Source organism: Peromyscus californicus, unplaced genomic scaffold (assembly GCF_007827085.1).
Source record: "Peromyscus californicus insignis strain IS unplaced genomic scaffold, ASM782708v3 Scaffold_6__1_contigs__length_162567912, whole genome shotgun sequence".
NCBI lineage: Eukaryota > Metazoa > Chordata > Mammalia > Rodentia > Cricetidae > Peromyscus > Peromyscus californicus.
This window is the reverse complement of record NW_026294584.1, coordinates 71,822,281-71,837,889: the sequence shown is the minus strand read 5'-3', so window position 1 is coordinate 71,837,889 and position 15,609 is coordinate 71,822,281. Positions and strand designations below refer to the sequence as shown.

The 15,609-nt window shown below is 46.5% G+C and overlaps 1 protein-coding gene across 1 annotated transcript in view; it reads right to left on the bottom strand.

Moving 5' to 3' along the window:
• Chn2 (chimerin 2) overlaps positions 1-15,609 on the bottom strand; it is a 282,989-nt gene that overhangs the window by 140,694 nt on the left and 126,686 nt on the right. Inside the window, exon 2 of the mRNA XM_052719368.1 lies at positions 1,700-1,738. Coding sequence (XP_052575328.1) covers positions 1,700-1,738 — 39 coding nt within the window. The remainder of the gene's footprint in view (positions 1-1,699; positions 1,739-15,609) is intronic.

Sequence of the window (15,609 nt, the reverse complement as noted above, 5' to 3'; positions counted from 1 at the left end):
ACCCATTAGACAAAACAGAGTGACAAAGACCTCAGTACCCAGCACGCTTTTAAAATTTTAAACATGGCGGCGTATGTCTTACAAGATAACAGAAAGACAGAAAGCACATGTGGGGAAGGGGGGTGGGGTGGACTGCACTGTGAGGCAGGGGCTGGTTTATGTATTATGGGAAAGTCTTACTCTCAGATTAACATATGGTTCATGTGCACGGTGTGTGCGCGCACATGAGTGTGCATATATAGAGAGAGACCAGAGGTCGGTTATCAGTTTCTTCACTGATCACTCTACAGCTTATTTTTTGAGACAGAGCTTCTTAAGTAAACCTGGAGCTCACTGATGAGGCTAGACTGGCCTCCATATTGTCAGAACAAATATGTGCATATGTGTGTATGTATAACGTCCATATACCCTCTAATCATTTTATGATAGGAATACATGCTGAGAAATGTTTGTTAGGCAATGTGTGGTTGTGCAAATATCAGAGTATACTTAACACAAACCTAGATGGTACAGCCTGGCACACACATGTGCTATATGGCCCAGGCTGATAGTATATGTTGTCATAGGCCCAGTCCATTTTTGGTAGAGGTCCCATTATCTGACACATGACTACAATGGTAAGCAGACAGACATATACATAGAAAATCTGAGACTTTAATTTTTGAGACAGAGTTTTCTATGTAGACCTGGCCGTTCTAGAACTCACTGTATAGACAAGACTGGCCTAGAACTCAAAGAGGTCCATTTGGCTTTACCTCCAGAGTGCTAAGACTACAGGTGTGCATCACTGTGCTCTGTTTGTGATTTTAAACAAGTAGAAAAGAAGTCTTGAATGCTTGCTTGCAGGCTCAGAGCTGGCTTGCCTCTGGGCACCTGGACTTTACTTCTGAATGCCTCCCACCGCTTTTGGAGAAGCCTCCACCCCCTTTGAGCTGTGGTTTCCTCATAGACGAGGCAGAGATGACAGTATCTGTGCCTATCTGTGAATCTGAGAGTCAGCAGTTCGGAGGCCAGGGCAGGTCCTCAGTGGACAGCAGCAGCAAGGACACTAAAGTAGTGACAGCAGCACATAGGATTGCTACCAAGCAGCGAGTCTGCAGGAACACCTGCCTTGGCCATGATGGGCTCCATCCGGCCACAGTCCTTTCTTCTCCTCACAGAATTCTGGGAAAGACCCATGATGCCAAGGAGAGAGAAAGAGAGTCTGAGGTAATGGCCATTGCCTGCTTTCATGACAGGAGCTGCTGGTCAGTCATGATCTATGCTTCTAAAGGGTCACCCTGAGTGACCAGACAGTCTTCACTGTGTGTTCATTTTTCAACAGTTTCTGTCAAATGCTATTACAGCCCTGGAGTGATGAGCAAAGGGCATAACTCATGGAAGTCAATACATTCGACCTTGCTGACCAAAAGTCCCCAAAATGAAAATATGCCCCCAGACTGAAAGTCAGAAGGTCCCCTCCCCTCTGGAGTAGTCCTAACATGGATCACACAGGTCAGCGGTTGTTAGAGGTTCTGGTTGGGGACAAGTGCAGAGTTCACCCTCTCTGATAGGTATCTCTCTTATCAGTGAAAAGAAGAGCTTGGGATCTGGGGGGTTGCTTATGGGACTACCCTTGTGCAATGCACCCCAGCAAGGATCCTTCAAGAAGGCAGGTGGGTTAAAGACTTGCAGAGATTTTTGTGTCATTGATACTCACAGTATGATTTCCATATCGGAGGCTGGTATTCCTCAGCATCTAGAATGAAGAGAGAGATCACGTCAGACTGCATGTCAACCTGCCAGTCCATGTCTTCCCTAGAGGAAGGACAGCCTGTCAGCTGGACTCACATTCCAACCCCAGAGGCCTCTCCACTCATGAACAGAATAGTTCCAGACACAAAACCAGAACGTGCATGGGTAACTGATGGGCCCAACAACAACAACATCTTTGGATCACTACTGTGATAGAATAAACAGCTTAACAGTTTTCAGAATCCCGTAAATTAAAAAAAAAAAAAGATTTTAAAGTAATTAACTCAATTGTACTCTCTAGTGATCCTTTCAAAAATATATTTACTCAACTTGGCGTAATAAACACATAATTTATCTCACAGTTTCCAGGCAGATCTTTAGTCCATTTATTAAGACTTGAGGGCAAGATGCAAAGTGGCAAGCATGCAATATTAGATGTGGAAAGTTGCACAGCCAAAGCCACTGTACTCCTGAACTCCCGGGTCTGATGGCAGAGGCCTTGATGGCGCGATGGGGGATGGGGATTGCATTAGCTCCTTGAATTAATGTCAGCGTGTGGCTTAGCACATTTCCAGAAGCCTCACAGCAAATGCTAATGTTGGATGAGAGAGTTACAGGAGAGGATCAAGTTGTTCTTCATCCCCCTCAGAAACAGGCAAGAGGAGGCCACGGCTGCTCCCTCAGCTCCTGGCCTGGGTGACAGCCCATTCTCCCTTACAGTTTATGTCCTGTGCACTCACAGTGGTGAGCCCAAGGAAGCCCACCCCAGCCTAGACAGCCAGGGGAGGAGAGTTTGTCCCAGGATACATGAGGCTCAGAAGGAAGCCTGAGTTTTCTAATTTAGCATCTTTAGGTAAACAAGGCCTGCTGTGTGCTCCCCACTCCCCCACCCCAGCTGCTCTGTCCTACCCCTATCCTTGGGCTTCGTTCTCTAAGGACTTTGCTGATTTTGGAGGGAATTAACATCTGAGAAAGTTTTTCTCCCTGAGAAACAAATATGCTATTTATTGATCAATACCAACTCCAAAGTGATAAAAATTTCCCCCCAAATCCTACTCAGTTATGCTTGTTTAGATTAAAATTTTATTTTAAATGACTATCCTATTCCTTTGGCTCATCACCTCCTGGGCTCAAATGTCATGGTGCACCCTTTAGAAACAGGGGTGCATGAGAGTACAGTGCACTGACAGTTTGTATTGTGACCAGACAAATGCTGGCATTAACTCTTTAAATATTTTTCATAATTATTTATTTTATGTATATGAATGTTTTACCTGCATGTATGTATGTGCATCACATGTGTGACTGGTGCCTGGTGCCTACAGAGGTCAGAAGAGGGTGTCAAACCCCCTGTTACGGGTGATTGTCAGCCACCACGTGCATGCTGAGAATTGAACCCAGGATCTCTGCAAGAGTATCCAGTACTCTAAACCTCTGAGCCATCTCCCCAGCTTGCTGGCATTAACTCTTAATACCTGTGCCAAAGTAAGAAATAATGTTTCATAATAATGAGCTATTAGCCCAAATAGCTGGTTCGTTTTATCCTATTTGCACCATAAATCAATGTTAAATGTTAGCATGAATGTTTATAAAAGACCTTTTAAATCAAACAAACCAACTTGCTGAGTTTACAATAAAATTCTTAACCATCCACCCCAGGCCTCTTCACCAGAAAAGCCGGGTCTTATATGCTTGGGTGTGGAGAACATCTCCAAAAATAGCTTTCAATGATAAATAAAAATTGATACAGGCAACTGCACACACATACTTGAACATACACACACACACACACACACACACACACACACACACACACACACACACGAACACATCCACAGACACACATACAGAAATTAAATCCCTGAGACACTACCTAAGGCATTATAGATAGGGAGAAAAAAAACAATCTACCTGTAACCTCTTATTATTTCAGGTGAGATTATTCTATGAGGTAAGTACAACCTACAGGCTCGGTGTGGTCAAGCTCGTTCAGTACCTCAGCACTACTTTCTGTGGATTCAAGGGAAGTTCTGAGGCAAAGGAAGTAGCCCCCTTGTGTGGCTACAGTCCTGAGCTTGGCTTAGATCTAAGATGTTCTTACCTCAGGTCAGTTTAAATTAGACAACCTCACTAGGAATGTCAGTCTTGCCCTCAGAACAACCGAGGATGGCTGCCCTGCAAGCTCTGTGAAGCGTTTTCCTCTGCACTTGCCTCCTGTTGGCAACACAGCTCAGAGATGAAGCAAGCTGCCCACAGAACTGAGGAACTCAGCAGCCCCTGGTCCAGAACCCGTCAACCTCTTCCCTCTGTGTGTGGAACAGACTTCACTGTGGCCTGCTCCATCTGCAGCCTGCCCCCTCTGAGTCCACCTCATGCATTTCCCCATTCCACAGCTCGCCCTGCCACACCAGCCTCTGTGTTCTTAGAACAAATAAAGCCTTGCTGAGTGTGGGCCTTTGCTCTGTGGACTATCTTCATAAACTGCTCACTAATAGGTCTTGACATGGCTCATTTGCTCCATCATGTAGGGCTCAGCCCAAATGTCACCTCCTAGGGGACTTGCCCTTAACCCAGTCCCTCTCATATCATGTGGCCTGATTTTCTTCATAGCTTCTGTTACCATAGAGATTATTTATTGATTGTTGTTGTTTTTTTTTTATGACTGGCCTCACCCCATAATTTGTCAAACTCCATTAAAGCAGGAGCGTTGGCTCACTCACTCTGGCACTACCAGCCCTTTGGAAAGGTGCCATCATATACCAGGCCTTCAGACACAAACCAGAGAAGCACTAGTGAGGCAATGGTGAGCACAGATGCCTCCCAAAACCTCAAACAAACACATGTTAAATGCATGAAGACACTTTTGAGACCGGGAGAGGTGATGTATGCCTATAATCCCAGCACTCCGGAGGAGGCCGAGGCCGCTGGAGGTATGTGTGAGTTTCAGGGTGGTCTGCTCTATATAGTGAGTTCCAGGACGGGCAGAGCTGTGCAGTGAGACCCTATCTAAAGGATCTATGTGATCTAGCTATCCTCTGCCTTCTGCAGACAAGCCCTGCTGAGTGGCATGAGACACACAGATCCTTCTGTCTCCTACGTGAGTATTAGGGTGTCATGGGGATTCAATAAGAGTGCTTATGTGATGCTCCCAGGAGAGAACTGTGCTCAGCATCAAGTCCCCTGATGTGGCGGGCTGCTATTACTGTGTCACTGTGATGTCACCCTGTCCCCGCTCTTCCCAGGTGGCTCACAGCCATTGTCTTTGCTCTCTCCACTGCAGCCATCGACTGTCTCCATTTCCCCAAACCTGGAGCCTGTAATTAAGTTCCAGGGCTGTTGTCACCGAAGTTTCCTCCTTCATATAAAAGAATTCAAATTGAGAGGCTATTTGTCATGCTCCAGTGAACCGACTATAATTACCTTGGCCTTCGAGACATGTTTCACAAACCACTATAGTGCACTTGGTGGCCATGGTCATGGGACAGATCACATGATAATTTTAAGAGGTCATAACAAATATTTAGTTGCCTCCAACATCACCTCAACTAGCAATAAAGCTCTTTGCACCAATTGTTCCCAATGTGTCTCCATGATCTATTTCTCTCTTTGATGAAGGACTTCACTCTTGAATCAGCTGATACTTTTCACTTTATCTTTTTTCTTTCTTTCTCAGATAAGTTCTCAGGCATCTCATGAAGCTGTTATGTAGCCACGGATGACCCTGAACTTCCGATCCTACTGCTCCTGCGGGGATTATAGATATTCACTACTGCACTGGGTCCATGTGGTGTTGGGGCCTGGATCTGTGGCCTCCAATATGCTAGACGAGCGCTCTACCCACTCAGCTACATCTTTAGTCCACTTTCCCTTTAAAACGTGGAGCAGGCCTTTAGGGTCATTTAGCTCTCCTTCATTACTTGGTCAGTGGGTGAAAGGAGATACAGAACTATTAAGTGGCTTCCTCAAGGTTATAAAACAAATTAGAAGCAGAAGCGGTGGTCTTCAGGACCTGGATGTATCATTCATTCTCATCAGACAGGCCCCTCCAATATACATATATATTGAAGTTAAGAAAATGACATTATCATATAGCAGATTTATTAGTTTGATTCTTATGAAGCTTGAAAGAAAAAAAAATTAGTACAAATCTTCCCACTGAGTCAAGGTGGGGCACTCCTGGAACTATGCATACTCTCCACACCCTGTGGTCCAGGGGACTGCCTCTGGAGTGAGACCATCTAGAGTCAACACCCTACTCTGTCCCTCACTGTGAGACCTCATGCAGATCATCTAATCTTTCTGGGTCTCAGCTCTTTAACTTATGAAATGAGAGTAAGAATGCTCCCCAACATAAAGCATTATGACAATGGAAGGGTTCATGTATATGAAAGAATAACCTTTAAAGAGAAAACAAGTATGTTTGAGGTCAGAGAAGAGACTGAGAAAGACACACAAAGGGTAGAATAAAAAAGTAAATGGAGCCAGGGAGATGGATAAAGGGGCCTGGGGGTTGGAGTCCAGATTTCTAGAATCCACATAAAGCTGGATGTGGTAACAAGACAGGAGTCTGAGACGGGAGAATCCCCAGACACTTGAGGCCAGTAAGCCTGGCTTATGAAGGGTTGAGCAGCAGGAGACCGCATCTCCAACGCAGTGGAAAGCAAGTACCGATGAAAAGTCGTCCTCTGACTTTCACAGTACAAACATGCTCTCTGCCCCCAACAACACACACATCACACACACACACACACACACACACACACACACACACACACACACACACACACACACACACACAAAGGTTCTGAAAGATAAAAAAAAATGTAAAGGGTGGACATGAGATAAACTATGAGAATAAACTAAAATGAAACTTACTTTTCTATAAAGTAAGTTCTATGCTTAATGCTATCACTATCTTTAAGGACAGGAAGATATTCCTGCCACATTGCTACTCATAAAATTACAAAGCAATCAGTTTATTGTCCAGAGAGGATCTTCCTTTCCTTTTTAGATACCATCCTAGTCTGTAGCCCAGCCTGTCTCAGAACTCAAAGCAATTTTCCTGTCTCAGACTCCCAAGTGCTGAGATTATAGATGTAAGTTACCACCCCTTAGCCTCGTATTTTAGCACACACGTGCATGTACTGTGGAGACAAAGGTCATCTTTGAGTGTTGTTCCTTTGATGACATCTGCCTGGCTTAGAGAGAGTCTGGAGCTATCCAAGTAGGCAAGGCTGACTGGACAGTGAGCTCCAGGGAGCCTCTTGTCTCTGCTTCCTCAGAGCCAGGATTGGAAGGGTGGGTCTTCATCCCTGGTTTTTTTTTTTTTTTTTTTAAAGATTTGTTCATTTATTATTTATATAATGTCCTGCCTGTATGTATGCTTGCACGCCAGAAGAGGGCACCAGATCTTATAGAAGGTTGTGAGCCACCATGTGGTTGCTGGAAACTGAACTCAGGACCTCTGGAAGAACAGCCAGTGCTCTTAACTGCTGAGCCATCTCTCCAGCGCCCCTATCCCTGACTTTTTAAAAAATATGCAATCTAGGGATCAAACTCAGATCTTTTTGCTTGTTGGCTGGGCTATCACCCGAGGAATGAACAAGCGACAAACAAACAAATAAATAAATTCCTATTCCCAGAAGCACAATTACTAAAAGGCCATTATACCTGGTATTGAATAGGTAATCCTACTTTTCTCTTATTGCTTATCTGTGTCTTGTAATTTTCTCTGTATATTTATATTGTGTATATGAAAATGAAAAGTAATGGAAAATAAATTTGGAGGAGTGCTAGGGTTGTTTTTTTTTTGTTGTTGTTGTTGTTTGTTTTTAACTCACTGCCTAAATAAAGCATCACCTTGAAAAGAAGTTGATAGAACAAAACCAATAGAAACAGCTGTTATTTACCATGGACAGCCTTGGTGCTGATGCAGGAAGAGCAGAGGGTGAGGGGAAGGGGAACAGACAGCCAGGCCTACTACCCTGGCCCAGCTTTTGAATACCTCTTGTGATATAAGTGTGAATCAACCATTCCAGGCAGGCTGGGAAGCAGCTATCTCCTCTCACTTAAAAGGGATAAAAGTGGGAGAGGAATGTAGATGCTTAGAAAATGATCAAAAACTTATAAAAAAAAATGGGTAATAGGACCAAATGAAATTACCTATAAAGAATATGAATAATATTTATGAGGAAGAGGGGAGAAGAGGGGGAGAGGAAGGGAGGGGAGGGGAAGGGAAAAGGGGAGAGGGGATGAGGGGAGAGGGGAAGAAGGGAGAGGAGAGGAGAGGGGAGAGGAGAGGAGAGGAGAGGAGAGGAGAGGAGAGGAGAGGAGAGGAGAGGAGAGGAGAGGAGAGGAGAGGAGAGGAGAGGAGAGGAGAAGAAGGGAGAGGAGAGGAGAGGAGAGGAGAGGAGAGGAGAGAGGAGAGGGTTAAGGGGGCCAAAGGGCACAAGGAGAACTTGGCCTTGGGGAAGCCATACCTGCTGAGCACTTTAGCCTTGAAAAGATGGCAAAGCCATCATGGTCTTGGGGAAATCAAATTCTGGAATGAGCCTGGGGAAGGCTGTTCCATATGTGAAGCAGCCTGGGGACAGTGGGGCTCTTGGAGAGTATGCATGGGACAACATCATCTTTCTACATGAAGTGAACAGCAATGCTAAGACTTCTACAGAGAGCTCAGGGAACTCAGAAGTAGTGCACACTAACTGTTGACAACAGGAAATGCAATCATTTTAAAATGTGTCATTTTAAAAGTCTCCTACCTCAGGAAAAATGCGCCATTAATAGATTTGTGTGAGTCTTTATAACTTTTTCTCTGTGACTAGTTACAATAAAAGTCTACAAAAATGGCCATACACACACACACACACACACACACACACACACACACACACACACACACACAATGCAGTTTGCTTTTTGAATTTTAAAGTTATTTCTCTTTTTTTTCTTACTTTTTAAAAAGGCATTTTCTCTCACAATCATCCCTCCTCTTGCCTCAGCTTCCTAAGTGCTGGGACAGCAGCTATGCGGCACCACATCAGCAGCTCTGCGTGCTGTTTCATAGGTGGACATTTTTTTTTCACATCTGTACACATGCATCTATGTTTCTTTTCCTTTACTTAACTAAAGCTTAGTCTTGGTGCATGAGTTTCCTAAGGCGTAAATTATTTATTAATGCACAATTTCCCAACAATAGGCATTCCAGCTTCTTTAAGCCTTTTGCAGATGAAAACAATGTTTTGACTCAACCTGTGTTGTATTGTTCAAGGGGTGGAACTCTGGTGCGTGAAAGTCTATGTGTTTCTGTCTCAAAACTCTTTGTTAAAATATTTTACAGAAAAGGAAGGTTGTGTGACTGAAAATCTCAGTGATGTGTACAAGAAAGCTAAGCTCCACACACACCCCAGTCTGAGCTCCCCACACACCCCCAGTCTGAGCTCCCTACACCCTCCTAGTCTGAGATCCCTACACCCCACAGTCTGGGCTCCCTACACCCCACAGTCTGAACTCTCTATAACCCCACAGTCTGAGCTCCCCACACTCCCCCTCCCAGTCTGAGCTCCCCACACCCCCACAGGCTGGTGACAATCTGTGTCTTAATTTGGGAGGCTTCTAAGGTTGAACTATAAATTCACAGGTAAGACTATATTTGCAGATCAGCAGATGAAGCCAGGAAGCTCTTGCAGAAACACGGCTGTGACCTGATGTGAGAATCCACAAGACCTGAGGGCTTTGTTGGCTGCAGCTGGAAGGCTGTGCAAGGCAGGATTTACGGCTCCAGGAATAAGCCATCGCGATAGAATCACCCGAGGAGCAAGTGTAAAGGAATTTGGGGACTGATTAATGTAGAAAAACGAAAGATGGCACATGTTCTACTTGGGTAAGTGACAATCGGAGAGGAACCCTGTAAACATCTAGGAGGGCCAGCTTCCTTCCCTTGGCTCAGTGGAGGGTGACAAGAGTAATGGAAACGCACAGCCAGGCTTTGGAGTCAAAGAGTCACTGGTCCAGAGAACGCCCTAACAAGGAAGTTGGAGGAGACCTACCCCGGAGAGTATTTCAGATAAGCCTGTACATTTGCATCAGGGGATTTTCTGGGAAATGGGGGAAGGATAGGTCAGGTTCACCCTCTGCCATTCCGTCTCTCACAAATGCCAGCCCTCTGCTACCGCTTTTGATTTACTGATGCACACATTTGCAAATGGGCTGCAGTCAGTGGGGCTTTTCCCAGGGAAGTTGGGTGAAAACAGGTTTTTCAATCAGTCCTGGAGCAGCCACACAAGGAGATGACAGCTCAGGATTTGTAGCATGATTAGCTGAATGGGCCCAGAATGGGTTGGGATCCAAATGGAAGCGGACCATGACAGCGGGGGTGGGGTCCTGCTTCTGGGTACGCTGCAGTGTGTCTGCAACAGGACTGCCCACACTTCCGGAGGCTGGAGATGTGCAGAGGGCCACAGTGCAGCCCAAGCCATGGGCTTTTCAGACCACAGCAGCCAAACTGCTGCAAAAGGTTGGATGAGCAGCTTCCCAGAGATTTCTTGCTCATACATCTCACCCACACAGTTTCTCTGCATTGTCTTGAGAAACGAGACCTTCTGTGTATACTCTTTGAAAATGGTTTGGGTAAGAAACTGAAGGAAGAAATGAAGGCCTGATGTGCATCAGCTGTGGGGCTCAGCAGGTTTTTGTTTTGTTTTGTTTTTTAAAGTTCTCTTAGGGTTTTTTTGCAATTATAATATAATTACACAATTTCCCCCTTCCCCTTACTCTCCCCAAACCTTCATACCTATCCCTCCTTGCTCTCTTTCAAATTCATGGCTTCTTATTAATTGCTGTTACATATATATATTCCTAAATACAAGCTGCTCTGTCTGGGTATAATGTCACTTGTATGCATGTTTTCAGGGCTGACCACTGGTATTAAATAACCAGTTGGTGTGCTCTTCCCTGGGGAAGACGATTTCTCCCGCTCTCAGCATGCCTTAGTTGCCTGCAGTTCTTTGTGTAGGGTTGAAGCCTCACGAGCTTTGCCCACCATCCACGTTACACGTCTATTGTTGTCCTGGTTCAGCTCATGTTTAGGCCGTCATGTTGGTGAGATTTTTGACATTCCTAGGAGACACAATCTCACAGCAAACTCCCTGATCCTCTAGTTCTCCCAATCTTTGTACCTCCTCTTTCACAATGTTCCCGGAGCCTTAGGTTCACGAATTATTTTGCAGATGTATCAGCTGGGACCTAGCTCCATCACTCTGAATTTCATTGGCTGTGGTTTTCTGTAATGGTCTCTATCTGTCTCAGAGACCATTTTATGGAATGAGCTTCACTTACAGAAGAGTTAATAGGACATTTCCCTGTAACTTGCCAGAATTTTCTAGCTCCTCAGGCTGGGCCTGAAGATGAACTATGGAGAGATTGTCTAAAAATGATGAGGTCACAAAGAGCCCTGAACTGGATGAAGTTTGTGGTCACTAGAGGGCACTGGGGCCACGTGGTACTTCTGTCCTGGGCCACTGATGCTGCATACAGGCATGCTGAGAGTCTTCCATTCAGCAAGTGTTTACTGAGTAAATACCAGGAGCCCAGCTTTGGTTACACCAGCAAAGAGGGCTTAGAAAGCTGTGTGAACTGCCTCTGGCTCCTCCTTCTCATCCCATGTGTCTCCCTTCTTTTCTCTTACAGCTCAGCCACATTGGCCTTTCCTTTGGTCCTTGGATACATCAAGTTAACACATGCGCTGTCTGCCTTCTAACTGCTACATGGCCGGCCAGCTCTCTGGAATCTGGTTCCTCTAGACATTCTTCCCAGGCCATGACTCTTTCGAGTTCCTCCTGGGGCCTTTTCTCTCTTGGGGATTGTGTGTGTGTGTGTGTGTGTGTGTGTGTGTGTGTGTGTGTGTGTGTGTGTGTGTGTGTGTACTTATGAATGTCTTCGTTTATATGTTATCCCCATATACTTGATGAACAGCAAACCTCATTTATCTTGTTCTTTGCTATCTGTGTCACTTTTAGCCTACTGGGTCTCTTCTGTGAGTTTTAGACAAAGATGTCCCACTCAGGTAGGTGACTGGGTGGTTGAACAGAGCCTACATTTGGACAGCGTGAAGAAGATGCTTCTCCTAGGGGACATGGATGCCAGTTACAGCGTGTGGCCCGGCTAGGTGATTCTCACACTGGGTCTAGCACCCCCACCCCCTTGTCTCCTGACGGCCACAAACAGTACTATCTGAAATTCCATGATTACTGTATACTAGGATGTAGCAGGCGCTCAGTCAAGTGCTGGCTTAGTGAAAGACAAAAACTCATGTCATCCGTTCTGTTGTGGGACACAAAGGAGGAGACAGCTGGAACGTGGCAGGAGGATGTGTAATTTCCCAGAGTGGCATTTCCCAGCTTTTGGAAGGTGGGACTAGCCTGGCTCATTCTGTCCTTTCTCAGGTTTTGGCCGGTCACTGCTGACCTTGAGTCACTCTGCCTAGGGCCTTGCAATAGTAGGCACAGGGGAGCGTAATCTAACCACAAGGCTAAATGCCCCAGAGACAAGAAAATAAATAACTTCCGGTACCATAGTACACTGCACCTGCTTGAAGGGTGGCTCTACCACCTAGACACGGAACACAACAGCCGAAAAGATTGCCTTGTGAACCAACAGTCTACTGGCCCATGACACACAGACCAAGGTATTGCCGAAGCCAGACAAGACACAAGAGCAGGACTGGCCCCGTCTGCTGGCTAGGGCAGATGCTGGTATTTCGGGGGTGGGTGGTGGGTGGGGGGTGCCGAAGTGGCTAGAGACTAACTCAGAGAAGTAAACAGGGCTCAGGAAAGTGACAGTCAGAAGAAGCTAAGTTCTTGCCTTTGCACGGAAGGGAAGGAAGAATAAACAGGATCGATGCAGGAGCCAGTGTGTTGGCCAGAAAGATTATTCCAGTGTGGGTGTGAAGCTGGGTTAGAGGGTGAGGGGCGGGGGTAAGGGAAGGTGAGTGGCAGCGAGATCAATCCATCAGGAAGCTGGATCAGTGATGTTAACAACCTGAGTTTCAGCCACATCAATGGAGATGGAAGAAATGGATTTGAGGAAATGGATTTGGCAGCAGATGTTGAGGAGCCAGTGAGCAGACCTTGGGATGAACTGTTCCTAAGCAGAGAAAGAGGACACGATGCTGACCCGGTAGAGGAAGGAGAACGGTCTATGGCCTCGGTGGTAGTAGGATAGAGAGCGATTCCTTTCATGTAACAAAGCAAATCATTTGAGAAACAAGCCAGGCCGATGGCAGTGAGTGGCCCTTGCTTTTCACTGTTGGAAAGAGGCAGCAATGGGACAGCCAAGTCCAAGTCCAAGAGGTCTGCAGTCCAGACGAAAGCCTGGGCCTGGGCTTCTCTGAAGGGAAGCCCCAAAGCACATGGCCGCTGCAGACGCTGAAGCACAGGGCATGACAGGAGATCTCTGAAGAGCCTGGCAAGAATATGGACATGCAAGGTATAGGGAGAGAATCAGCAGAGGCCAGAGCAGAGAGAAGGCGTGGCAAGGCAAGGCTACTCAGAAGGGGAAGTGCCAAGGGAGTCAGAGGCTGCTCTCTCCATGAGACAGGCAGGACAGGGAGCCAGTGCAGCAGCAACAGGAGGGTGTGGGAGGGGTGGTGGAGGATGACCTTGGGGTAGAAGTCGCACAGTGGGGTGAGATGAAGGGGATGTGGATAAAAACGAACACATGAGTGGGAGCTGTGGCTGACACATGGAGACACGCTGTGGCAACGGGGTGGGGGTGGGGGATGGGTGAGGGCTTGAGATCTAGAAACGCCACTGGCTTGGCTGCCACCCCCATTACCTTTGCCAAACCACTCCTGCTCTCCTCTGCCTCCAGGGGCCTCCTCCCACCTAGCCGCTCTGTTCCTACAAGATACAGGCCTTTCCCAGCCTGGTCAGAGCTACGTGCCTGGTGAAAGATTTCTCTCTCTGCCTTTACATGCTTCTTTTTCTGCTACTTCTGAGTCTTCAGAGGTAGCCTCCCTGCCTCCACTCCCTTAAGCCCGGAGAACTCTCTCCTTCCTCCCCACAACCCTCCCCACCCCACCCCCCCCCCCCCACCCCCCGCCCCAGCCCTTGCCTGCCTCTTTACAAATTCCTTTTACCAGAGGAATGTCTTCCTGGCTTTTCTCCAGGGCCCTTCAGGGCATTCATTTATTCATCTAACAAATATTTACCTAGAGTTTAATGGCCCACTTGGCACAAAATATTGCACTAGACATGGGTGCAGATAGTAAAGCAAGATGCAGAATGCAGACACAAGGAATCAGCTTGGAGTTAAAGAATGTCTTCAGTTCATTCATTCATTCATTCATTCATCATTCATTCATTCATTCATTCACTCGTCTGTTCATTCAGCAAGCACCACCTTTCTGCTAAATCCAGCCTCTGGCCACATGTACGTGCCATCATAACACGAGGTAGGATGGGACAAGACTAGACCGACAGTGCTGTAGGAATGGAGAAGAGAAAGAAATTCTTTTAGCCAGTTGTTCCTTGGTATTTGTGTTGTTATTGTTTGTTTGTTTGTTTGGTGGTGGTGGTGGTCTTTTATTTATTTATTTATTTTTAATTTTGGGGGTTGTCTGTTTGTTTGTTTGTCTGGTTTGGTTCTTGTTCATCTTCTCCTGAGGAGGTTAGCTCCTGGGCATGATATACTAAATCCTCATAAAGGCATTTCCGAAGTCCCGGCCTGCTACTGTTGCCACTGGCAGAAAAAGGGAGATTTTTACCCATATTAGATTCAGAGTCAAAGGGTCCTGGAGGATGAAGACAGAACAGAAGATAAATCTTCCACCAACAGCATAACGTTTTCAGGTGCCTGGCCCTTTCAGACTCTGGTAAAGGCTCCTTCCATGTATTATCGTAAATGTTTATAACTGTCCTGACTTATCCATCCAGACCCACCTGCCCATTCAAAGATGGATCCATGAATGAGACAGACCAATCACTCCCTTCACATGTCCCCTTGATCCAGATCATGTGAAACCAGGGACGGTTGGACAGGGGCTCCCAGTGGTAAATACTTTTACCTCCTGGAAAGGAGCAAAATGCACTTCCAAGAGATCCAGCCATTTTCCCAAGGCCCTTTGGGTAGCAGGACGAGGAGTTAAAAACTAGACCTGCTTCGCTCTCAAGCCCATTGATTCTCCCACTCCCCACGGCTTTCGTCTCCCAGAAGACTCAGCAATGCAGAAGCTAATGTGAAGTATGCAGGTCCTTCTGCTCTGCCGCAAGAAAACAACATGGCTGGAACGCTGCAGAAAACAGCACAGAAGTAGGAAAACTCAGGACATTATTCAATTTTCTGCCACGTTTTAGAACAAAAAGTGAAATGGTACTAACGTGCTCTCTTTCCCTCCCAATCTTCCTTTGTCTCTCCTTCTTTCCCCCCTCCTCCTCGTTCCCCAAATCACTCCAGTTCTTCTTCAGGTCTGTGTCCACATCAGGTATCAAGCACCCTGGATGGCTCCTTCCCGTGCCTCACCATCAACACACTCTCAGCTCACGCTCGGCCCAGCTTGTCGGCTCACTACTGCACTGACAGCAGATAACTGTTAGCACCGTCATTCTTCACAACGGACCACTCACAGAAATTGGTGTAGATGATATAATTGCCGTAATTCATACCAAGAAGGGGCACGCATCAGCGGCCACTCACTGGGACCCAAGCTTGCCCGATCACAGTTCATCTCATAGGCTGACAACAGAACTGAGGAACTTGCCAGCCTGAGAGGCACTGGCTCTTCCTCCACATCTGAATCCTAGTTAGGGTCCCTGAGCTCTTGGTCCTAAACCCACAGGATACTGGGAGACAGCCGCAGGTGTCCTGTGCTGGCCCCTC